We start from the raw sequence: 25,547 nt of genomic DNA on the forward strand, positions 1-25,547 counted from the left end.
AGAGTGACACTTTATAGTGGCCTTATCTGAAGATTGCTGATTGATTGTTTGATCTTTTCATTTAGTAGCTAGGGTATGTTAAATACATTGGCCTTATTACAGAGCATTTTTTCTTCAACTTAATATTGTAATAAAATAATAAAATCCATTATATACAATGTAATGTATAATAAATAAAATAAAATGTAAATCCATTTTATATAATGTATAATAACATATTATTTCTTTCTCTCTCTCTCTCTCTATATATATAAAGTGAACTTAATTTGTATCAAAATAATACCTGCACCTTCTTCTAATGTGCAAGAATAACATTTATTTTTTTTTCAATTTTCATCAAATAAATGTGTAGATGCTACAATATTTAATAGACAAATTCAGGAGGAAAAAATCTATAAGAGGTTGAATAGATTCAACATTTATGACTTGTTTTAATTAATTTAAAATGAAAAATGTAAATTGCCTTAGGGAAGTCACATAAATATAATTAATCAGTAAGTATTTTATTAACAGTGTATTATGTTCCCAGACTTGTAAGCAGAACTGAATAAGATGCAGAAGATATAAGTTGTTAGGGTATTCCAGCTGTTATAGACAAACCCTAAATCTCAGTGGTTAACATAATAGAAATTTCTTTGTTTCTCAGATCGAGCTTATAGGGTTATTTTTGATTGGTAGGCTATTCTGATTTAGGAACTCAGGCCTCTTTCAAACTTTTGTTCTCCCATCTTTGTGTGTGGTTTTCAAGTCTACCCTGCCTATTTGCTTCAAGGTGGAAAGGAAAAAGACATGGAGAATCTTTTGTAAGAGGGTTTTTTGGTGAGGTTGGGGTCAGATTTTGATGGGCCTGGTCTGTAATGGTGCACTTTACTCCCACCCTTTCTTCTGTGTTCCATTGGCTAGAACTCAGCCATGAAATTACATCTAAGTGCAAGAGAGGTTGGGAAATGTAGTTTTTAGCTCTGTGCCCAGGAAGAAAAAGACATGGTTTGTTGTAGCATAGAGAAGTTCTTGAGATAGATATAAAATCATTGTATATTAAAATCTGAATTGTTGTTATTATTTAGACATATATCTATCATTTGGTATATAAAGAACTGAGGCATATGAAGTTTAAATGACCTGCTTACGTTTATATAAAGTAGAAAAATTAATATGTAAATCCAGGTCATTTTGACCCCAAGACTAGGGTTCTTTTATTTCTTATCATAGGCACAATCTAGTAGAGGATGCAAAAAGTAACTACATGTCATGCAGTTAAGGAACACTGCCAAAGCCATTAGCTGGGACTCCTACATGGCAAAAACAAGAAAACATCGACAACAGAGAGAGAGGGGGTTTGTGGCTTTATGGGCATACTTTCCAGTTCAGCACAGTCCCCTTTTAATACCTGCTTGGCTATTTGTAAGCATTTAATTTTGTGATCCTTGGATATAGAGCATCCTGAAAGTGTTCTAGAGCTCTTGTGTGTAAATCTATAGGTTTTGGATGTATCTCCCCTTCATCTGCTTGAGGAAATTGAAGTTCTTTCTTTGTAGGAGAGTTGCCTTGCAGGTGAGCATCAATAAAATAGTGAATTTTGTCCATAGACAGTGTTTACTTATAGCCTAGGAAATTATGAAAGTTATCTTGGGGACAGTATTCAAATGTCAAATAGTTATTTGGATCCATGGTCTATTCTCTGACCTTGCCGTAATTCTTAATCTTCCTGTGTCCCTGACTTTGTAATTATATCATTTCTTTTAATCTACTTCTCTTATCCATATTTAGAAGCAGTTATTTGCAGACTTCACATAGTTTTAAACAATAATGCATACCTACTGAACACAGAGAACTGTAGATTTTTATTTCAAGAGAGACTCAGAAATAGGAATATATTGTCAAATTACATTTTGTGATGTAGAACATACATCATAGCATCATAGGGCACTTAGGGCCTCATTCTGAAAATTATATCATTCATAGTTCTAACATTTGACTCTTCCATTTTAACCTTCCACATCTTTTACTTCTCGAAGATATTACTTTGGAGATAGATCATAAACACTGGTCCATTTACACCAGTCACCATATCTTGAAAATTCTCAAGGATTAGATGAGGTAGGCAACTCAGTCATACATATAGAAAATGACAAGAGTGAAGGTCTTAGCATTTTGGTGTAAATGTCTTAGCTACTCCAAAGATGATCTATCTAGATCACAGATTGGGGTAAGTTTCCAAGTCTTATAACATAGGCTCCATGAATACAAAAGAAAGAGGTCACACTTTAGTACTTCTTGGGTCTCAATTTCTTTATCTACAAAATGGGGATGATAGGAATTTCAGCTAATATAGTTGTATAAGGATAAATTATCTGAAGCGTGTAAACTGCCTAGAATAATGGCTGGCACTTAGTAAGAACTAACACGTTTTATTATTTAGGGGGGCAGTATATCCAAAAGGTTAAGACAATGTTTTATTTTTTTAAAGATTTATTTGTCTACTTACCTACCTACCTACCTATTTATTTATTTTAGAAAGAGAATGTGAGAGAGGGCAGGTGAGGAGAGGGGCAAAGGAAGAGGGAGAGAGAGAATCCTCAAGCAGACTCCCTGCTGAGCATGGAGTCTGACCTGGGGCTCCATCACAGGAGCCTGAGATCATGACTTGAGCCAAAATCAAGAGTCCACTGCTTACCCGAGCCACCCAGGCACCCTGACAATGGATTTTCAAGACAATTTAGTTTTCCTTTGTATCATGCGTCCTCCACTTCCTAGTTATAGGAATCAAGTTTGCAGTTTCTTTGTGTAGAATGGGCAATAAAGAATAGCTACCTTGTCAGGTTATATAAATATATAATGAAACAGAAATAGTGTAAAGATCTTAGTCTAGTGTTTGGCATATAACAAGTACTTGATATGTTACAAGTAGATGTGTAAAATAGATGATTGTGGAATGCTAGTTCCAAATGAGGGGGGGAGATCTTGGAAAAGCTTATAATGATATCAGTGACTAGATTTAAAAAAGAGTGGATTCTTGGGGTACCTGGGTGGCTCAGTTGGTTAAGCATCTGCCTTTGGCCCCGGTCATGATCCCAGGGCCCTGGGATCAAGCCCCACATCGGGCTCCCTGCTCAATGGGAGACTGCTTCTCCCTCCTCCCTGCTTCTGCTCTCTCTCTCTCTCTTAAATAACTAGATAAGATCTTAAAAAAAAAATAAACAAGAGTGGATTCTTGCTCTGTGTATCTCTATAGTGTGAGATTAGGCATGATAATGCCTAATGTCATATTAATCAAATTCACATCGCATTATGTGAATCAATTAAGTTAACTTACATAGCATTCTTAAAGTATGTAGTATTTGTTTTGTGTAAAGAATTAATATGGTCTTTTAGGAAACTTTGGCCAGGAGAAAAAAAGCTGTTATAAATATTTTATAATGTGTTGTTAATATTTACATTGACAGTGAAACAAGAAAAGCCTTCTTGGGGATTTTTATATTCATTGCCATGTGGCAAATATTGACTAAGAGGTTTGTCAGTGTTCATTTTTAAGTATGATCATTTTTGATAATTATTGAAATAAGCTGTCAAGATGAATGCTTAGCATTTTAAAAAATTGACCAACTTTTTATGGTGGTTGTCAATTAAAAATGGAATGAAGCAGATTTTCCAGAAACATGTCATTACCTGACACTGAATTCTAATTTACTATATCTAGTGGCTCTTGCTATTGGCATTTTTAGTATTTGCCATGGATTGAAGGCTGGCTCCAAATAGGAATCACCTGGAGAAGGGTATTTATTTATTTATGTATGTATGTATGTATTTGACAGAGAGAGAGAGAGTGAGAGAGAGAGCATAAGCAGGGGGAGCAGCTGGCAGAGGGAGAGGGAGAAGCAGGCTTCCCGCCCAGCAGGGAGCCAGATTCAGGGCTTGATCCTAGGATTTTGGGATCTTGACCTGAGCTGAAGGCAGATGCTTAACTGACTGAGCCACTCAGATGCCCTCTGGAGAAGGATATTTATTTATTTATTTATTTATTTATTTATTTATTTATTTATTTTTAAAGATCTTATTTATTTATTTATTAGAGAGAGAGAAAAACAGCATAAGAAGGGAGAGGGTCAGAGGGAGAAGCAGGCTCCCCGCTAAGCAGGGAGCCCGATGCGGGACTCGATCCTAGGACTCTGGGATCATGACCTGAGCCGAAGGAAGTCGCTTAACCAACTGAGCCACCCAGGCGCCCTGGAGAAGGATATTTAAAATAGAGAAACCCACACAGACTTCCACCCTTGGAGGTCTTGTTTCCTCAGGAAAAGGATCAGGAATCTGTACTTATAAAAGCATCCTAATGATTCCAGTGATCTTCTGGATTGGGAAATGCTGATTTTTGCTCTAACACATCTTTATTCTAGTCCCAGAAATACAGTGCATGAGATTTTCATAAATCTTTGCAAAGAATCAGATAAATATACTTTTTGGTAATGTATATGTGAACTCTATTTGAATCATTTTGGAGGAATTTAATTATGTGGTGTATTTTATGTAAGGGCTTTCATCAATTACAGAAATAAAAGTTTTAAGAAGGCTCAACTTAAAAATTAAATTTTTGACATTGACATTCCCACGAATCCATTGTTCATAAAATATTTCTCACTGAGGCACACTATGGACAATTTTTATAGTGGATATTTTTATTTATTTATTTTTTGAAGATTTTATTTATTTATTTGACAGAGAGAGATGGTGAGAGAGAGAGAACACAAGCAGGGGGAGCTGGAGAAGGAGAAGCAGGCTCCCCGCTGAGCAGGGAGCTCAATCCCAGCATCTTGGGATCATGACCTGAGCTGAAGGCAGACGCTTAACAGCTGAGCAACCCAGGTGCCCCTATAGTGGATATTTTTAAAGCACAGAATGTTTAGGTTTCATATTTTTGTCATTTGCTTTTTAGGCTAAATAGTTGTATGTCTTGAGTTAAACATCTTTCCCTTGGAAACTATTATCTGATGATACTTAAATTTTAATTTTTCTCTTTTTATTTTTAAAACAGGAGTTCTTGCAGTGTGCTGTCAGCTCATACTATGTTTATAAAGCAATATCCTAAAATATTCCTGCAGAAAAAACACAGACTGCCTAAAATTTTCAAACAGGAGGGAAAAAGGTAATGATGTCTTCTTTTGGAAGCAAAGTTGATGTGTGTGTGCATTAAAGAACAAATGGAACTCAAATAATGAAAATATTTGATTTGTTTCCAGCACTCCATGCTAGGGAGTTTGATAAGGAAGTAAATTCACACAATCGTTTTGGAGGAATTTTAATTTATATGGTATGATAATTAGGACTAATAAATGTATGTTGCTCCTTTAGTTTTATCATTAAAATGAATAAGCAACTAGTCTTATATAATAAACATAAAAGAAAATACTATTAGGAATGTGAAAGATAATACAATAAATGATACAAAAAAACTAAAAAAATTGTAAATTATGATAGAATACCTTATATAACTTGAGGCTAATTTGATAATCTAGATCTTATTGGTTAATTTTCTAAAAAAATATGCTACTGAATTTATTCAAGATGAGAAAAATTAAAAAATTATTATAGTATAAAGAGAAATTGTGAAAAGTACTCTTCGAAAGTATTTTTTGAACGAAAAAAGTAAAAACAAAAATTAAAAACCCATAGCCCAAGTGATATCACTAGAATTTCTTTTCAGATGTCCAAGAAAATGTAATTTCTGTGCAATTTAATTTTCCCAGAGTGTTAAAAATAAAAAATAGTTTGTGAATTTGCCATGTACATGTAACTCTGATATCAAAACTTAACTAGAGTGGTTACAATAATAAACAAGAAATACCAATTTTAATTATGATTATATAGGCAAACATACACAATAAAATTTCAACAAATGAAATAATATAATAGTGTAATAGATTTATACATCATCGTTAACTTGGCTTCATCTCATGAGCATGAAGAATGTTCATCATTAGAAAAGCTATTATAATTTTATAATATTATTAGCTCAATGAGAAACTATATGATCTATCAATGCTGAAAACGTATTTGATGTAATTCAGTATCTATGTCTCATAGTAAAATAAAATCATGCTTTTACGTGTAATGTGTGCAGTAGGTGGCCATTAAATAGTACAAAACATTTATATTTTCAGCCGGAAATAGACTACTTTAAGTAGCAATAAAAATACCTTAAACTGAATTAAAATAAAATTTTATAAAATATATTAAGAAATTAAAAATCTCTACGCTTAGCTACACTGGTCCTTCATGTAATGTGATGAACCCATATATGCCTGGATGGTAATTCAGAGAAGTTTTTGGCAGAATATAATTGATGAAACATGAATCTTGGCAGATACTAAATACCTACACTATTAAAATTATTCATCAATAGTCTTTACCTATTATCATTGCCATATTCAACACTCTATAATTCATTTAACATAAATGTCATGTGACAGATATAATAGCAAGACTTTGAAGTATGGCATGTGCCTGGTTGTGAACATATGGTGAGAATGCCTGATGACAGGGTATTTGCTAAATATCGAAGTGCAGGAGGGTAGAAGAAAATGCTTCATACAACCATTAAATCCATTTGGAGCAATGCCACATTAATGAAAATAAATGGAAGACCTGGCTGAGATATAGGGAAACAGTTCTTTCAGAGCAAAAAAATGTGAATACAGAGCAAAAATGAGATCGAGGACTGCTCAGATGATTGTCTAAAATTTATTTTATTTATGAATTTGCTAGAGAGAAGGTAAATTCTTGGTAGATTCACAGATGTAGGCTATCAAACAGACAACATTTCTTTTAAAAAAGCATTCAATTTTCACCCAGATGACTTGGATTTGAGTTTCTGTTTTGCCCAATTGTGGCAGCATGACTTTGGAATAGTCTCTGAATATCAACTTCTCTGTTTTTACTCAGGAAAAGGAGATATTAATATCCTACTTCAGAGTTATGCCTGGAAAAACTTTTTAACTAACTTTTATTATTATCATGGACTATATATATAGGCAGTGATGTTTTATATAGATTTATACCAACTGTCAAAAAATTCTGCCTCTTTTCAAATGAGTTAATCAACAACAGCAACAACAATTTAATACATATAATACTAACAGTAACAAATCACTGCATTCTTCACTTCAACAAGTTTAATATTCACCCTTTTTTAAACAAAAAAAGACAGACTTAAATTTTTTTTTTTAAAGATGTTATTTATTTGACAGAGAGACAGCGAGAGAGGGAACACAGGCAGGGGGAGTGGGAGAGGGAGAAGCAGGCTTCCGTTGATCAGGGAGCCCGATGTGGGGCTCGATGAGGGGCTCGATCCCAGGACCCTGGGATCATGACCTGAGCTGAAGGCATATGCGTAATGGCTGAGCCACCCAGGCGCCCCTTAAAATTTTTTTAAATTGAAATATAGTTGACACACACTATTAAATTAGTTTCAGGTGTAAAACAGTGATTAATCAACACTATACATTTTGCTATGCTCACCACAAGTGTATCTACCATCTGTCACCATACAGTGCTATTACAATACCATTGACTCTGTGCTCTAGGCTGTGCCTTTCATCTTTGTCCCGTATTCATTCCATAACTGGAAACCTGTATCTCCCACTCCCCTTCACCCATTTTGCCCATCCCCCCCCAATCTGGAAACCACCAGTTTGCTCTCTGTATTTATGGGTCTGTTTCTGCTTTTGTTTGTTTATGCATTTGTTTATACATTTGTTTGGTTTTTTAGATTCCTCATATAAGTGAAATCATTTGGTATTTGCCTTTCTCTGATTTATTTCATTTAACATAATACCCTCTGGGGCCATCCATGTTGTTGCAAATGGCAAGATCTCATTCTTTTCTTATGGCTGAATAGTATTCCATTGTATATATACTACATCTTCTTTATCCATTCATCTATCGATAGACATTTTGGATTGCTTCTGTATCTTGTTTGTTATAAATAATGGTGCAATAAATAAGGGTGCATATATCTTTTTTAATTAGTGTTTTCATTTCTTTGGGTAAATACCCAGTAGTGAAATTACTGAATTGTATGGCATTTCTATTTTCAAATTTTTGAGGAAATTCTATACTGTTTTTCATGGTGGCTGTACCAATTTTTATTCCCATTGACAGTGCATGAGGGTTCCTTTTTCTTCACATCATCACCAACACTTGTTATTTCTTAGGAAAAACATACACTTTTTTAAAAAAGATTTTATTTATTTGATAGAGAGATACACAGCGAGAGGGGAACACAAGCAGGGGGAGTGGGAGAGGGAGAAGCAGGCTTCCCATGGAGCAGGGAACCTAATGTGGGGCTCGATCCCAGGACCCTGGGATCAGGACCCGGGCTGAAAGCAGACGCTTAATGACAGATTTTTAATCAGTACACCTTTATATCATTTCTGGGGGAAAAGAAGTTTAAGGAAATGATAGTAACTGAGAAAACAAATAATAAGCACCACAGAATGGTAATCTTTATTGAAGATATATTTATTAAATAAGTAATGTTTTGGGAGGGTAGGAATTCACATATTTACAAGGAAGCTTCTATTCTTATTTGACTTTTATAAATCTTTTGAGTTACTTTTTAGGATAGTAAGCCTAGAGACAATAAAACTTCTTTTTCTTTTAGAGAATGAAAAAAATTACTAAACTACATCTTTTCTACTGGGAAATTTAGCCCACATTTTCAACCATTTATTCATTTGTCTGTGGGCTTATTTTAATGTTAAACTAAAAAGTTGTGTATGTGCTTTGGTTATAATGTACTTGTTTCATCAAATTTAGCATCAAATCAAATGCACTTAATATGCAGAGTGTGGCATTTTAGAATTTTTTTATATATTTTTACTCAGGACATTTTAATGAAGTCCAATCAGTATCTATTATCTTAAAAAATTTAATTCTAATTAGATATAAGATCAAATAAGAACAAAGAGGAAGGAGTAACTTTCTATGTTTAGAAGGAGTTTCAGGTTTATAACTTATAACAGGTTATAACAGGCTTATAACCAGGTAATGGCAAAATTTAGTAAAACCATTTTAACTTAGCTTATGTTATATAATTTACAACTGAATAATTTGACATGGGAAGAGTAAAAGGATTTTAGCAATGTGCCATACTGTGCTTCCTGCCCACCAACCCCAAGATTTACTAAGTATTCTTCAGTGTGCTAAAGGCATCCTGACCAGGAGAGGTTCTGCTGGGATGCTTCTCATGGGCCAGAAGTCTGTATGCTCAGTTGGCCAAATTACTAATCACTCCAAAAGCTGTCAAAGCATGTTTTGTGCAAAGAATTGATGCTTCCGTTTGGACTTTAGATTCTAAAGAGACTAGGACATCCCAGCTGCTTGAATTGAAGCTTAGAATTTCACTTCTAGATCTAAAAGCAGCAGTAACATGTACCTTTGATCTGGGTTAAAATGATGTGGAATTTCTCTGTAATATATATATTTTTTTCCAAACACATTTTAAAACAGTTATTTGGTATACTACACATACTACCTTGATGGATTATAAATTCTCTCTAAAAGTGTAAGTGCAGAAAATGCTGGGAAACAAAGATGAATGTCTGGAGATGAAGCAACTAAAAACCTAGAGCAAATGGATTCTGATAGATGGACTTAAAAAAAAATCTCTGCAAAATTACTTCCTTAGCTTGTGGTTTTCTTTTGAGATTTGGACTCTACTTCATCCCCTAGCATTGTGAAAATTACCCATGTGCTACAGCTACATCTAAGTAGTGCTTATTTCATGCTAGCTTGAATCTGGCCTCAGGGTAATTAAGCATAGGGTATCTGAAAAATATGTATTTAACATTAGAACAAATGAAACTATCCTTTTTTATGATTATAAAACCCCTATTTTCTCTGAAGTTCTGAGGTCTGTTGAATGAGATGCTCCCTGTGTTTTTTTAATGTCAGAACTATAATAATTCTGTTGCACTATTTTTTTCCAAAAAGAAAAGCAAAAATTTATGTTATCTGGAAGAAACCTTATGATAAGGTTTCTTTATCATTTATTTATTCATTTAAATAATATATACTGAGTACTGACCATGTGTTAAGTACAAGTCACACAAGGTCTCTACTCAGAAGGTATGGCTTGGTGGCACTGACAGGCACTAAATAAAAAAAGTATATAAGTGTCAGAGGTGACAGGGTAGGGGGCAGTTTCCACTGAGAGTGCTTATGTTAATAGCAGACAATGTACTGGAAGATCAGCGCAAGCATCCCTGAGGAAGTGATGTTGAAGTTCAAGGATAATTAAGAGTTGGCTAGGAGAAGATGGTAAACAGTCCCTGAGACAAAAACAAAACAAAATAAAACAAAACCAAAACACCCAAGTGCATGTGATGGTCTTCACACTGTTTAGTATATAAGTGCTGGTGAAGCTATTTTGTCTAGTATACTAATTGCCCAGTTTAGTAGTTTCCCCCAGAAAGTTGTTGAAAAATTTTTTTCAAAATCTTTAGATAATTTCTTCCATATATATCAGGATGGGAGTGGTGGTGGCTGAGGGTGCAGGAAGAGAAGATAGGAGGAGAGAAAAGAAGAAAGAAAGAAGAAAGAAAGAAAGAAAAAGAAAGAAAGAAAGAAAGAAAGAAAGAAAGAAAGAAAGAAAGAAAGAAAGAAAGAAAGAGAAAGAGAAAGAAAGAGAGAAAGAGAAAGAGAAAGGGAAAGGAAATGAAAGAAAAAAGAAAGAAAGAAGGAAGGAAAGAGAAAAGGAAGGAAGGGAAAAAGGAAAGAGGGAGAAAGGGAGAAAGGCAAGGGAGAAATGAAGGATTGTCATGAGAGCAATATTTGGACCTTTTGGAGAATTCTATGAAGGGAAGGGGAGGGAAATTTGTAGAAATCTAACTAGATGCCTCACCTGTGGTCTGATGTTTTTTGTGGCCCAAATCAAAGCCTTTACTATGACATAGAAATAAAACCCTAGATGCATTATTGTAGCAAAGCCGTGGCAATCTGTAAAAATTGCCTAAGTGCGTAGGATTTCCTTGCATTAGAGTGGACTATTACAAGAAAGTTTCAAGTCTGAGTCTAAAAAAAAAAAAACTGCCATCCATATTTACAACTGCCACTGAGGAATGGCAGATTATGCTAAAAGGAAGGCCCTTTTGTCACACTTCCTTCCTGATCGTTTTGCTTAGAATTGTCTGGGAATAGGTGCTGAGGAGGGTTGAATGGCTCTGCCTGGGGTAGAGGCATTCTAACTTGGAGTTGTGGAGCTATCCAGGAATGAGGAAAGGCAGAGAAAACAAGGAACAGACAAGAAGCAAGAGGAGCCAGGAAATAATTGGAGAAGTGTGCACTGAGTAAGGAGAAACCATTGGTCCTAGGCATGGGGTTGAGGACGTTTAAGAAAGGTCTATTAATGGATTTCAAGTATGCTGTGCTATATGTGATACAGCATCTCTTTAGGTTAACCCCAGTGTTTGATGAACTCTATTGCACTTACAAATGCTCTAAATATTTGGTTTAGTTGAGTTTTGTTGAGGAAATATAGGCAGAGTTGGTTTTATTTCTGGATAAACAAGACATGGAATAAAGAGTATTTAAGGAAGAAACACAGTGGCAGAGGTGACATCAAAATGTAATCTGGGGAAATGTTGAAATCTTAAGGAGAGCTTTGTACTTCTGTGGATTTGCATGCGACTTTATCTAGATATTAAGAGGCCAGTAGATCCCAGCTTTCATAATTTGTATTGCGTGGAATTCCTGACCAATATCCTGATAATGGAAAAATGTGATACCATCAGTTAAGAGATAGGTAGTGGACATGATGCAATTATGAGTTCAGCTGGAGGAGTATTGTAAATGCTGATGTATTTTCTTATAAATTCCATTCATCAAAGACCATATGCAACTAAGCGGGAAAAGCCATCTTTGATTCAAAGGGAGTCCTTCTATGCTTTGAAAGGCTATAGTTGAACATTTGGAGCTTCTTCCAATTGTGTACTATTGGTGGCAGGAAATTTGCCTCCCTATGCCTCCATGTTGGTCTTTCCATTCTTCAAAACTAGACACTTCATCTATGAGGCTGAGATCTCTTCAAGGGGATTACTATGAAATCAGGAAGAGAAATTCTAAAAATTTACAGGACACATTTTCTCTGCATTTTATTCTTCTCTTCAATAAATTAAGTCCAGCATAAGTGACAGTGTCACTGAATGGTTAGAGTGGTGTTTTATTCATTGTTTTATCATTTTATTATTGTTTTATCATTGTTTCTCAACAGTCAGTAATCATCAGTTCCTATACAGAGGTCAGGTAGAGAGCATTGGTACTGAAGTAAGGATGTCTATAGAATGTGGAAATGGGGATGGAAAAGAAGCTAGATAAAAGCCATTGAAGTGAGTGTGTAAGAGCTTAACAAAGCTAATTTAAGAATGCTGAGAAAAATTAAGGATCAGTAAAAATTAGATAATGTAAATTTGTAATCATCCAGGTGTGTAACCAGTTCAGCAATGTTCTGTGGGTGGAAAAAGTAGGGTGATTAAAATGGAAAAATTAAAATGATTCATACCTGGGAACTGAGAGAGTGAACAAAATAAATGCTTCTTTGTTTGGGTTTGGAGGTTAGCAAATGTTTGTTGAATTGGATTGTGAATAGAGGGAATTTAGGTTATAAGTGAAGACACAGCATGGTATTTGATTGTTCTTTTATAAATATATATTAATATATTGTTATATTAAAGGTTGCCTTTAGATATTCCACTTTTTTAAATTTGAGTTTCTTTAATTTCAATTAATCCTTAGTAGGTAAATAATCTTTTCAAAATAATTTCACTTTCTTGCATTTTCATATGGCTTGTCATATGTTATGCAAAATGTATTACTGCTTTATTCCATAGAATACATACTAAGTCCAGCTGTTTACATTTAACTGTAGATTTTCTATTGCTCTTTGGAAACGAAGAGAGGAGACTTTGAGTTTGGCATAGACATTTATTTAGTAGAAACTAGGGAAATATTGCTTACCTCTGTCTAATCTTAAAATATTCTTTCTTATATTGTAAGAGATGACAGGATTCCAATGTTTGCTGTCAAGAGTATATAATGGGACTTGCCTTTGAATCCTCAATTGTAACTTTGGATATGTTGGCTATGTGTAGGACAAAGTCAGCACTATTGTACAGCATAAGACAAAGCTTGCAATTTATGAACTTGTATCTTGGGGATGGAATTTACCCATAATTATTTCCCTGGTTTGTCATTAGTGATAATTAAGCTAAGCTTAACAAATGGAGTTAACGTAATATACTTAAAGTGACTGTACTTATTTGTATTTTTATGAGTCAGGCTGACTTTAGTTTCTAAAAAAAAAAAAAGGATTGAAGAATCCTATAGCAAACATCTTTTTTTTTTTAAAGATTTTATTTATTTATTCATGAGAGACAGAGAGAGAGGCAGAGGAAGAAGCAGGCTCCCAAGGAGAGAGCCTGATGTGGGACTCGATCCCAGGACCTTGGGATCATGACCTGAGCCGAAGGCAGACGCTTAACCATCTGAGCCACCCAGGTGCCCTATAGCAAATATCTTAAGAAAGATCCCATATATTACTCTGGCTCTAACTACTACCTAGTAAAATTTATGTAGATTTACAAAAAATTGGGGGAGGGAGTTACAAAAAGATTCGGGGAACTGATTTTAAAAAGTTCGTAAGAGCTATAATACAAGATTACATGGATTGCAGTGTGTTGTGATGGCCTTTGGACTAATCACATCTGGGTTTAAATTTCAGTTCAGCAATTTGTCTATTGTGTTGCCTTAAGAAGATTAGCTAAAACTTTGAATCTTAGTATCTTCATCTAAAATGGAGACAATAGGGCGCCTGGGTGGCTCAGTCGTTAAGCGTCTGCCTTCGGCTCAGGTCATGATCCCAGGGTTCTGGGATCGAGTCCCACATCGCGCTACCTGCTCGGCGGGAGGCCCGCTTCTCCCTCTCCCACTCCTCCTGCTTGTGTTCCTGCTCTCGCTGTCTCTCTCTGTCAAATAAATAAATAAAATCTTTAAAAAAAAATAAAAAAAAAATAAAATGGAGACAATAATGCATACTCTACAGTGATCTTGGAGGACTGAATGAGATAATGTACACAAAATTTTATTTTAGTTTGCTTGGTTGTGGTGCTAATCCCTAGCATCTGAATTTACTGAGGCTTTGTTTTTATCTTTAATATGGCCAATTTAAAAACACTGATAGCTACAAAAACTATTATTTTACTAATGCATGATTGTGTAATATACACTGGCCATTTAGAAAACATTGGTCCACTGGGTTATACAGATCTTACAAATGTTGACATGTTTATGCAATATATGAAAATGACAATTTTTAATATCAACACTGATCATCAGAAAGCCTTAAGTGTTAGGAGGCTGTCAAGTTTACAGAAGTGGATCCAAGTTTTCCAAAAATCAGATTTTTACTTGAAAGCTTAAATTTTATCATAAGCAACAGATACTGTATATTTAAAATGATAACTGCACTTCACTCATTTTTGAGAAAATATATTCCAAACATCAAAGTCATTTATTATAGTTTGTTTTTTTGGCTGTTCTTTCAAGTAATTATGGAGTGCAGTGAAAAAAGTGGATAGTTTAGCTTACAAATTGGTAATAACTCACTTTTACTCAAGACAAAAATCTCTTTGAAATGCTGCAAAAATTCTTTATACTTTTCATTTTGTCACACAGAATATCATGAAAAAGTGTACTCAGGGTCAGAGGGTTGAGATTTAATAAAATTAATATTTTTTCTGGCTTTTTAAAAATTGCAAGTGTGTGGCAGTGAAGAATTTAGTGACTGCTAGTATAGTTTGGTCTCATTATTTTGAATCATGCTTAGTTGCAAATAGTTTTACCCATCATTATTTTTGCATGATTAAACTTCAACACAGCAAAAAGAAGCAAATCACATCTTAATGGTATTGTGATCTTTTTAAATAATATTTTTTCTTTTCACAGTTACTGAGGAATTAAATAACAGTGATTTCCTATAGTCTATATAACTCAATGATTACATGAAACATGATTAATATTTTACAATTAGATTCACAAAATCAAAAATTTAATAATATCATGGTGGCAGTGAGAATGTAGAGCAACTGAAACTTACACCTGTTTTACTGTTTTAGCCACTTTAGAAAATAATTTGGCTAATTATTAATATAATTGAGGATGCACATACATTTTGGCTTAAAAATTCTAATTCTGAGTGTATTCCCTGGAGAAGCTGTGCATATACAAGACTAGTCATAGTAAGCTAGTTTGTATACAGTAAGCAAACAAACAAAAGGCAAAACAAACCTGGAAACAAAAATCCCAGTTGCCCACAGACTAAGAAAGTGGGAATAGAAAGTCCCCTTTGTGGTATGTAAATATAATGAAATCTTACACAGCAATAAAATGAATGAATGATAGTCATTGAGTCTCATAAACAGTGTTGAACAGTAACAACCAAAAAGCGAGTTACAGAATACTTAAGAATCACTTCATTTCTATCAAGTGCAAAACTAAATATGCAAAATTAAAATTAGGTGTTTAAAGAGATGCATACATTTTTGACTAAAATGTATAATGAAAACCAAGGAACAAAATTCAGGGTAGTGGTTATCTCTGGAGTGAGTGCTACATCTGTCCGTGGAGAAGTAGTTGTACAGTGCCACAGGTACTTTAAAGATCTGAGTGAGTATATTAACACTATTTTATTGTTACTTTTAAACTTACAATATATTATGTATGTTTTTAATTTAATTATCAATAGAAAAAATGCTAAAACTTTAAACAGTTAATAGGAGAGAAATGAATAGAATTGCCTAATTACTAGCTCGTTATGGTAATTATCCAATTCTATAGATAGGTAATTTCATGCATCCCTATCATTTACCTTGAGTAAAAATTAATTCAGAAATAATTAGATGTAATGATATCAAAAAAGTATGGAAAGATTAATAGAGGACATTAATCTGTTGTACAGTGGCTATGTCTATTTGACAGGGTCAAAATATTTTTGAGCAGAATTTAGCATCTTTAGAAATTTCTTCTGCAGGAAAATTCCTGTACCTTCTTCCGGAATATTCTTTTTTAAACTCTTTTCATCTTGAATGTCTCAGTTTAAATCTCTCTGTGAGAGACATTGTCTTTTCTTTTTTTTGTTTTTTTTAAGATTTTATTTATTTATTTGACAGAGAGCGAGCACAAGCAGGGAGAGTGGCAGGCAGAGGGAGAGGGCTCCTCACAGAGCAAGGGAAGCCCGATGTGGGACTCTATCCCAGGACCCTGGGATCATGACCTGAGCCAAAGGCAGTTGCTTAAGCAACTGAGCCACCCAAGCACCCCATTGTCTTTTCCTATAAGCAAAATAGGTCCCCTGGTTTTACACTCCTACAAGCACCCTGTGATTGTTTTATACAACAGGTATAAATTCTTTGTATCACTTTTAATAGCTTTCAATAACACATTTAGAGACTGATTATACTATTAGTGCCTTCCTGCATTGGATAGTAGGGAACATATTGGCTAAGCCAGACTGTCCTGAAACCTTGTTATACAGGAGATACCTGGCTGGCCCTGTCCAGTGATGGCCAACATTATCTGTTGCATCAGAAGTTGCATGAGTGAAGTCATGGTCATGTTAGGGCTTTCCATAAAATGATAAGACCTTATCTTAAGTAGATGTGTAACCATCATTATAACGCAAGTGTATGTCCTATGAAGAAATGGGGGAGACTTTTGAAGCCATACTCACTGATGACTGATGGTATCATGTATTACCTGCTGAAATATGTATACTTTGAGTTTATTGCAATAAAATGGAGTAAGTGACATTAAGAAAAAAAGGTAGTAAGGAACATAAAGGCAGAAATACAATTGGTGTTTGTCTATTGAACTTTTACCCAGCAACCTCACTAAATTCTCTTATAAAATATAGTATCTGTAGACACTAGAATAGTAATAATGTCATAATGTCATTAATAATTATAATGTCATCCGAAAAAATAACAGCTTTACTGATACTTCCTGATTCTTACACTTTTTGCTTGTATTTTAATGCCTAAGACCTCCATTACAATATTGAATAGGTTAGAGCAGTATACATGACTTATTTCCAATTCCAGAGGCAAAGCTTTTTAAATTGCAATTTAATATTTGTTGTATTTTTTTTTAAATTTTATTTATTTATCTGGCAGAGACAGATAGTGAAAGCAGGAACACAAGCAGGGGGTAGTGGGAGAGGGAGAAGCAGACTCCCCGCCGAGCAGGAAGCCCGATGTGGGGCTTGATCCCAGGACCCTGGGATCATGACCTGAGTCGAAGGCAGACGCTTAATGACTGAGTCACTCAGGGGCCCCAATATTTGTTGTATTTTTAAAATACTTTTGTCATATTAAGAAAGTTCATTATTTCTAGTTTTGTAGGATTTTGTATTACACATAAATATTGTATCATATGAAATGTTTAGATGATCATGATTTTTCTTATTCCATTAATGTGTTGAATAACGTACCTGAAATAGTATTCCTGGTATAGTCTCAACTAGGCTATGCTTTACTATCTTTTAAAATTACTGGATTCAGTTTATTAATATTTTACTTAGGATTTTTGCATCTATATTCAGTGATACTGGCTTGTAATTTTCTTTTCTTGTAATATCCTTGCCAGATGTTGATATTAAGGCTATGTTGGCTTCCTAAAACTAGCTGGAAAGTATAACTATCTTTTGTATTTTCTGAAAGTGTTTGCTTTTATTTATTAAGAATTTGAATTCATCTTTAAGGCCATTTTGGCCAGGAATTTCTTTGTGGAAAGATTCTTACTTATTAGTTATATTCTTTTTTTTTTAAGATTTTATTTAATTGACAGAGAGAGACACAGTGAGAGAAGGAACACAAGCAGGGGAGGTAGGAGGGGGAGAAGCAGGCTTCCCGCTGAGCAGGGAGCCCGATGCGGGGCTCGATCCCAGGACTGAGTTGAAGGCAGACACTTAATGACTGAGCCACCCAGGCGCCCCATCTTGGCACAATCTTAGCATAGAGTGACTAGGACTTTACTAAAATTATTTTTAGAAGCCTGAGAATAACACTAAGGATTCAGTTTTCAAATTAGACTCACCAGAATCAGAGATTTTACCTCATATCAAACTTCACTTAAAAAATTTAAAGGTACAGTTTATTGTGAAATATAGAGAGATGGAGAAGTCTGAGATCACCAACATAGCTCTCCAGAAAAGATTTGAATCATGTCCATGACCTTCTATACTCCCGTTTGCCTTGTCTGCTTGTACAATTTATTAACTTCTCATAAAATGATTTTTGAATTTTGTATGACTGAAGTTTTTAGACTATATGTATTGCATTATTGCTAGTTTTACTATATAATGATGAGGATAATTTTCTACCATTTCCTGAGGAGCATAGGGCACAGTTTAATCAATTAATCAATTAGTGTGTATGGCCACCTACTTTTTCCTGTTGTTTTTGGTGGTTTAGTATCTCCTGGTAATTTCAAGAAGCTTAAATGTCACTGGGGACTATTCTGAATCCTTTGGCTACCTTGAGATTTCCAACACAAAGTAGGAAATCCAGGAGTCACCTGCCTTGGGCAAATATGATGAACTTGGACCAGAAGAATACTAGGTCCAATGAAGACTCACTTTCCACATTCTTGCCACAATGTCTGCCATATCTACCTCCCACTTTCCCTCCAGTCCATGGCCCTCTCTTCTCCAGATTATAAAAACTTCATTCCATTTGCATTTTAGCATCCAGGTTTGGTGGAGGAAAGCCAATTGCTTTATACCTGAATTCTTATCATTGCTGAGTTTTACTGTGCTTACTATTTACGGGAGTAACTAGAGAGAGAGTTTTAAGTGGGGTTCTAGGTCTGGAAGGAATGGTTCCATGAAGTGATGGAAGGGGAAATGGATTTTGGCTTTTAATTTTATCTCTAGCTCTACTAGCTATGAGTGGTAAGACAAATTATATAAACTCTTTAACCTGAAATTTCCTTATCAATGGAGGATAATATTGCTTATTTCACATAGTTAATGAGATATGTGTATATAATGTTTAGCAAAACAACTAGCATAAAAGCTCAAGTATATGTTAGATGTTAATGTGATTACTTACTATTATTATTATTCCACATGTTTACCTTATATTTAAGTATGATTTTTATATTCTCATATATATAATTACAAGTCAGTAATCTATGGTCATTTGGGCTTTTATCATCTCCTCCACATTGTTTTTTTTCTTAAGGATATACAGAAATTGTTAGTTTTTGCTCTTAGAGTTTTAGTGACTTCTTTTAGCAATAATCACACCTCGGATAAACCTCATTGGCTACGATATTACCACTGTGCAAAGCTGAGATTTTTAGTGACTTCTTAATAGGAATGCGTGGGGTTAGAGAAATGAATGGAGAATGGTCATTCAGTCATGCATCTCCTGGGGACTTGGGTGTATAACATACTGTAGCACAACAATAAAGAACAATGGCTGCTTTCAAGATGTTCATAATTTACCGGTTGGAAACAAAAGTTTTTAAAAAGCACTTTTATCATTGGTATGAAGTTTACAACAAAAAACAAGTGTATGGATATAAAGAGAAGAATATTAACCATTGACTTCAAATATTTCCTTAAATTATGTACACCTAGTTCCAAAGATGTTTCAATCACTTAAGACAGTTATAATATGTATAATCAAGTTGTGTATGTAGAAAATATTTTATGTATGTCAGTGTTTAGGCTTAACAGGATGATGTATTTAACTGTACTACTAATGACTGGAAAAAAAACTAAGTCATTGAAAAGGCATACACTATTAAAATGCCAAATTATTTTACAACAGTGCCTTTCTACTCTTGACAGTAAAGAGTTCATGTCAGTCATTTTTGTACAATATGCAACACCATAATCTGTTATGTTCCTTTGTTCAGAAAATCTATCGAAGACACAGTAGAATATGAACCCCAACAACCTGATGAATCTCACAATATAACTATCCATGTTAAAAAAGCACGTGGTGGCCTTACTTTATATAAGCCCCCAAAATTAGAAGAGAAGTTGGTAGAATTCCTGGATATTTTAAAGAAATTGTAAGTATTTTTAATATATTACTTCTTGTAGTTGAATAATACTTTTGAATATCTCCACTTTTTTTTTTTAAGTTAGTTGCTTTCAGGTAAGTGTGCTTTAATTGTATTCTACCATTAGTGATTGATTCGGGAGAGGTAGAAATACTGAAGACTGTTTCTAGATGAATGCAGTCTTCATCAATTCCATCTTCATGGCATACATATCATGGATATATTGATAATATATCCAACTGTGGCACATTTTAATTTTAAGTTGCAAGCAAAATAGTGTTATTTTCTGATTGTGTTAAATCAAAATTATGTTTAAGATTTCATCAGCTTATGGTTACTTGTCAGAGCTTCACAGCATTTAAACTGTCTTCCCCATCACAGAGGCTTTAAAATGAACTTACCTCATATTCTTTTTAACTTCTTGGAAGACATTGTACTATGATTGGGACACAACTGCCTGAAGGAGAAGGAGAAGAAGGAGAAAGGAGGGCTTAAGTTTAGGTGGAGGCTGGTTTCTAGAGATGATACCAGATTTGTGAGTAAAATTAAAGTTGAAATGAGACCTTGGGAAACTGTGATAATAGAATAAGGATTGACAACACACAAAAAAAATGAAGAGAAAGTGTCAAGACTAGAATTGTGCCCGAAATAAAGACCAGTAACATGGAATGAGAAAATAAAAATCTGGCATTTCTGTTTGGAGAAGTCTATTCTATAACACTCTTCTTCAAAATTGTCATTGCAGAGGCACCTGGGTGGCTCAGATGGTTAAGCGGCTGAGTCTTGATCTCAGCTCAGGTTTTGATCTCATGGTCCTGAGTTCATGCCCAGTGTGGAGCCTACTTGAAAAAAAAATTATCATTGCAAATTTGAGAAAATATGTTGAGAGCTTCCAGGAAATTTGGGAATAGTCAGATTTCTGATACTTTTACTTACAACAACATCAATGAAATAAACACAGCAAATACTAGTCCCTTTATAAGAAAGTAGGTGTGAGGGAATTGTAGAGAAGGAAATCATAACCACCTGCCATACAGGGGTATAATTAAACTTGTAAGCTGCAGAAATAGAACATTTAATGAGAATGTGTTCAGTGATTATGTTAAAAATTTACTTTGATAAAAAATCACTAAAGCACTGAAAGTTATTGGAGCTACAGCCACTTTCATTCCATTAAACCGTAATGTTGACAAAAATTATGTTGGATTAAATTTTTTAAGTGTCTGGAAACCTGTGAATTACTCACTGCTGGTTTCAGATTTTGCTGGGCTGCCGGGTTTTCAATGGGGTAATCTTTGTCTTTCTGAAAAAGAACGAAGTGGCACTTTCCAGATAACAAAGGTTCTTAATCTAAGATGCAGGAGGAGCTTAAGTAGCTATGGTTCTCTGGCAAGGTGTTAAAATACTAAGAAGTAAATGTAGGTTGAAATTAGGATGGAAACTACAAATGGATAAAAACCCAGTACCGTGTTAACAATAGACTGAAGCAGGAGCCATGGTAGAAGGCTCTCCAAACACAGGGTAGAATAGACAAAGAATCTACTGCGGCATCCTTGTTGGACCTCCATGGAGTCCATTTAACAACCAGTCTCCAAATACCCTAAACGATAGTTGTTGGGAGAGTGGCAATTTCCAGAACCCACTTCCTCACTCATGTGTGAGAGAATGGGTAGGTAGGTGGAAGAGGTCCTGAAGTTCCCCAAGCTCCCACTTTCAGTGGCTCAGAATTGGACAAGTATGACTTCAAAATGAAGGTAGCAGGTCTTGATAGCTGCCCATGGGTGGGGCTGTGTTACTCACTGAGTTACAAGGGCACAGTATATGAGAAGGGAACTCACTTTTATGTTTAATATTCACACAAGGCTTTAATTTCTATACATAAATATTCTGATTCATCCTCATATCTGTGCTCTGAAGTGGATATGATAAGCTAGTCAGTAAAGAGCAGTGCATGTGCTAAGTCCACAATCTATCTCTTGTTCTTCTACAGGCATGGCTTTCATCTTCTTGTCTCCTTGGTACACTAGTGTATTCGTTTTCTATTACTGTGTAACAAATTATCATAAACGTGGTGGCTTAAAACAACATCCATTTATCATCTCTCTGGGCAAGGGATAGTTGGGTCCTCTGCTCATGTCTCACAAGGTTTCTTTTTTTAAAAAAATATTTTATTTATTTATTTGAGAGAGAGAGAATGAGAGATAGAGAGCACAAGAGGGAAGAGGGTCAGAGGGAGAAGCTGACTTCCCGCTGAGCGGGGAGCCCGATGTGGGACTCGATCCCGGGACTCCAGGATCATGACCTGAGCCGAAGGCAGACGCTTAACCAACTGAGCCACCCAGGCTCACAAGGTTTCAATCAAGATGTTCGTAGAGCTACATTCTTTTATGAGGCATGAGGTCCTCTTCCAAGCTTGTAAATGTTGGCAGAATTTAGCTCCTTATAGTTGTAGGGCTGAGGTCCTTACTTTCTTCCTGACTCTCAGGTAGGGGCCCATTTCAGCTCCTAAAGGCCTGCAGATGCTTGCAGAATCACCATCTCTCAGACCTTCCCACAACATGGAAGCTTAAATATTCAAAGCCAGCAAGGGAGATTCTCACTGTCTTATTCTGCTAACATGTTTTATATAACCTAATCAAGGACGTGTATATCCTATCACCTTTGTCATATTATACTGATTAGCAATGAATGTTGGTTTTGCCCCCATCCCCAAAAACTCTGGTAGAGGGGATGGGTGGAGTGCCCTTAGGGTATGTTAGCCATATTTAGTAACATCGTAAGTCTCTGTGACTCAATCACATTTGCAGTGGGGCTGTATGCTTTATGTACTCAGACAAAGTAGTTCAACTAAAATCTGTTTATTGATGAATAAGTTGTCACCCCTGTAGCCCTCTTTTTCTCTAATTGAACTGCGATCAGATTGATGCACTGCCTTAGTGATGTGATTTAACACATTTTCCCTAAAAGTAACTACCTTATGCTTTCTAAAATTCTTCACTTTGTTATCCTGCCTGAAATTTTAACAAATAAATTTTGAGTAACAGTAGCCTCTTTTTAAAGAAATGCAAAAATGCATGGCAAGATTAAAAAGCTGTTGCTTAGGGGTACCTGGTTGGCTCTGTTAGTTGAGCATCTGACTGTTGATTTTGGCTGGGGTCATGATCTTGGGGGCGTGGGATCAAGACTAGCATTGGGCTCTGCGCTCTGAGTGTGGAGCCTGCTTGAGGATTCTCTCTCTCCCCCCTCTGTCTCTCCCTCTCTACAACACCCCCACATACACTCATGCTCACACACTCTCTCTCTCTCTCTCAAAAAAAGAAGAAGCTATTGCTTATTGATAACTTGGTGAGATTTGGCTTAATCATATTGATTACTTAACTTCTATTTTAATTCAGCAGCTTTGAGTAAACAGTGCTAGGTGGGAGGAAGGATAAATGATTTTGAAACATTAAAATCATTAGAAATGGCATGTCTGGGAGATGTCTTCAGAGAGGTGGGGTTTGATAACTAAAGGATGCTGTGTAATTGGGAAGTATGTGTGGAGAGCAAACGGAGAGGGAAAGATGAGAGATAGAAAAAGGAGTTGGGAGACTTTCTGTTAAATTTTTTATTTTGGATTGTAACCAACAGAAACTGATTCTGGTTAATTAAAACAAACAAACAAACAGGGTAAGGGAAAGAAAGGAAACCTATAGAAGAATATTGGATAGCTCCCCAAAGAGAAGAACTACTAGATACTGGAGATGATATGAACTAGAGCACCTCTGGATGTCCCCTCAAGATACAACACCGGACTCGAGACACCTGCGTGGCTCAGTTAAGTGTCTGCCTTCGGTTCAGGTCATGATCCCCAAGTCCTGGGATCGAGCCCTGCATTGGGTTCCCTGCTCAGTGGGGAGTCTTGCTTGTTCCTTTCCCTCTGTCCCTCCCCCAGCTTGCGTGTGCTTGTGCTTTCCCTCTCTCGCAAATAAATAAATAAAATCCCAAAATATACAACACTGGACTCAATTGGCTATAAGTATTTTTGATTGGGAGTTTTTAGGCTCACACTTTAGTTTCAGGGATAAGGAGTCAGATTGTTGTAGTTTGTTTTTGTAGCCACCCCTTGAATAAATGCTGAGGGGGCAGTACACTTTTATTGATAGTTTTACTGTGCTTATATTCAATTGGTAAGGGATAGCATTTCAAAAGAGAAAGTATTTTAGAAGGAAGGCGAAATGGATCATGAATAAACAACATCAAAGGTTATGAATTAAAACATGACTTGGAATTTTAATTTATAATTTTACTGACTTAATATTTTGCATCCATTAATTAATGAATTCAACATATACTTTTGAACTCCTGTATGTGTTTCTGGCAACGTTCTTGGTATTGGGACTTTAGTGGTGAACACACAATATCTTTGCCCTCATGGGAGCTTATATTCTAGTGTAAGAGAGGAGAGATAATAAATACATAGGTATTGGGGCACCTGGGTGGCTCAGTTATTAAGTGTCTGCCTTCGGCTCAGGTCATGATCCCAGGGTCCTGGGATCGAGCCCCACATCGGGTTCCCTACTCAGCAGGAAGCCTGCTTCTCCCTCTCCCACTCCCCCTGCTTGTGTTCCTGCTCTCACTAACTCTCTCTCTTCTCTCAAATAAATAAATAAAATCTTTAAAAAAAATAAAAAATAAACACATATGTATTATGTCAGTTAGTGATAAATGCTAGGAAGAAAAACTCTATGCAGAATGAGGGGCTAGGGTATGATGAAAATGATCAGAAAAGTCTTCTCTAAAAGGTGACATTGATCAGATAATTTCATGAAATCAGAGAGCTAGCCAATCAGGTATCTTGGATAAGTGCATTACAGGCAATGCAAGAGCCTGGGATGGCAACATGTTTTATAAATTGAAAAAGAAAAATTTATCAGGGAGGCCAGTGCTATGAAAATGCATGAGTGAAGGGAAAAGGTGGAAATGAGGCTTTGGAGGTAACCAGGAACCAGATCATCACCTAGAGTCTTGTAGGCCATGGTAGGTTTTTAATCTTGCTGTGACTGGCAAAATGGGAGTGACATGTTATGATTTAAATAGTAATAGGTCATGTGTGGAGAGCTGAGTGTGGGTGCAGAGATTTAGGGTGACATCAGGAGGCTATGTGGAATTGGTCTTGGTGAGAGATGACTGTAGCCTGAATTCTGTGTCCATAGGGAGTTCGGTTTAACATATAGAACTTGATTTTATTTATTTTTTTAAGACATGAGCAGTTTTCAATTGATAGTCCTGGAAGCATATCGTATTCTTTGCTCAACTTGACCACTAACAGCCAGTATCCTGGAAAAATGGTCTAACACTCTCACATGTTTGTATTTGACTACACTGCCTATAACAGTGACCAGCTTTTAAAATGCAATTATGGATTGCTTTGGTAAAAATAA

The 25,547-nt window shown here is 35.5% G+C and overlaps 1 protein-coding gene and 1 non-coding gene across 4 annotated transcripts in view; one reads left to right on the forward strand and one right to left on the reverse strand.

Annotated features, from left to right (window-relative positions):
- CNBD1 (cyclic nucleotide binding domain containing 1) overlaps positions 1-25,547 on the forward strand; it is a 433,866-nt gene that overhangs the window by 34,925 nt on the left and 373,394 nt on the right. For all 3 annotated transcript variants that reach the window (XM_027571402.1, XM_027571412.1, XM_027571422.1), the window contains 2 exons: positions 5,033-5,143; positions 19,975-20,133. In XM_027571402.1, coding sequence (XP_027427203.1) covers positions 5,033-5,143; positions 19,975-20,133 — 270 coding nt within the window. The remainder of the gene's footprint in view (positions 1-5,032; positions 5,144-19,974; positions 20,134-25,547) is intronic.
- LOC113917075 lies at positions 19,267-19,402 on the reverse strand. Its single transcript, XR_003518117.1, has one exon. It is a non-coding gene; the product is annotated as a U4 spliceosomal RNA (small nuclear RNA).

This window comes from Zalophus californianus, chromosome 4, assembly GCF_009762305.2.
Source record: "Zalophus californianus isolate mZalCal1 chromosome 4, mZalCal1.pri.v2, whole genome shotgun sequence".
NCBI lineage: Eukaryota > Metazoa > Chordata > Mammalia > Carnivora > Otariidae > Zalophus > Zalophus californianus.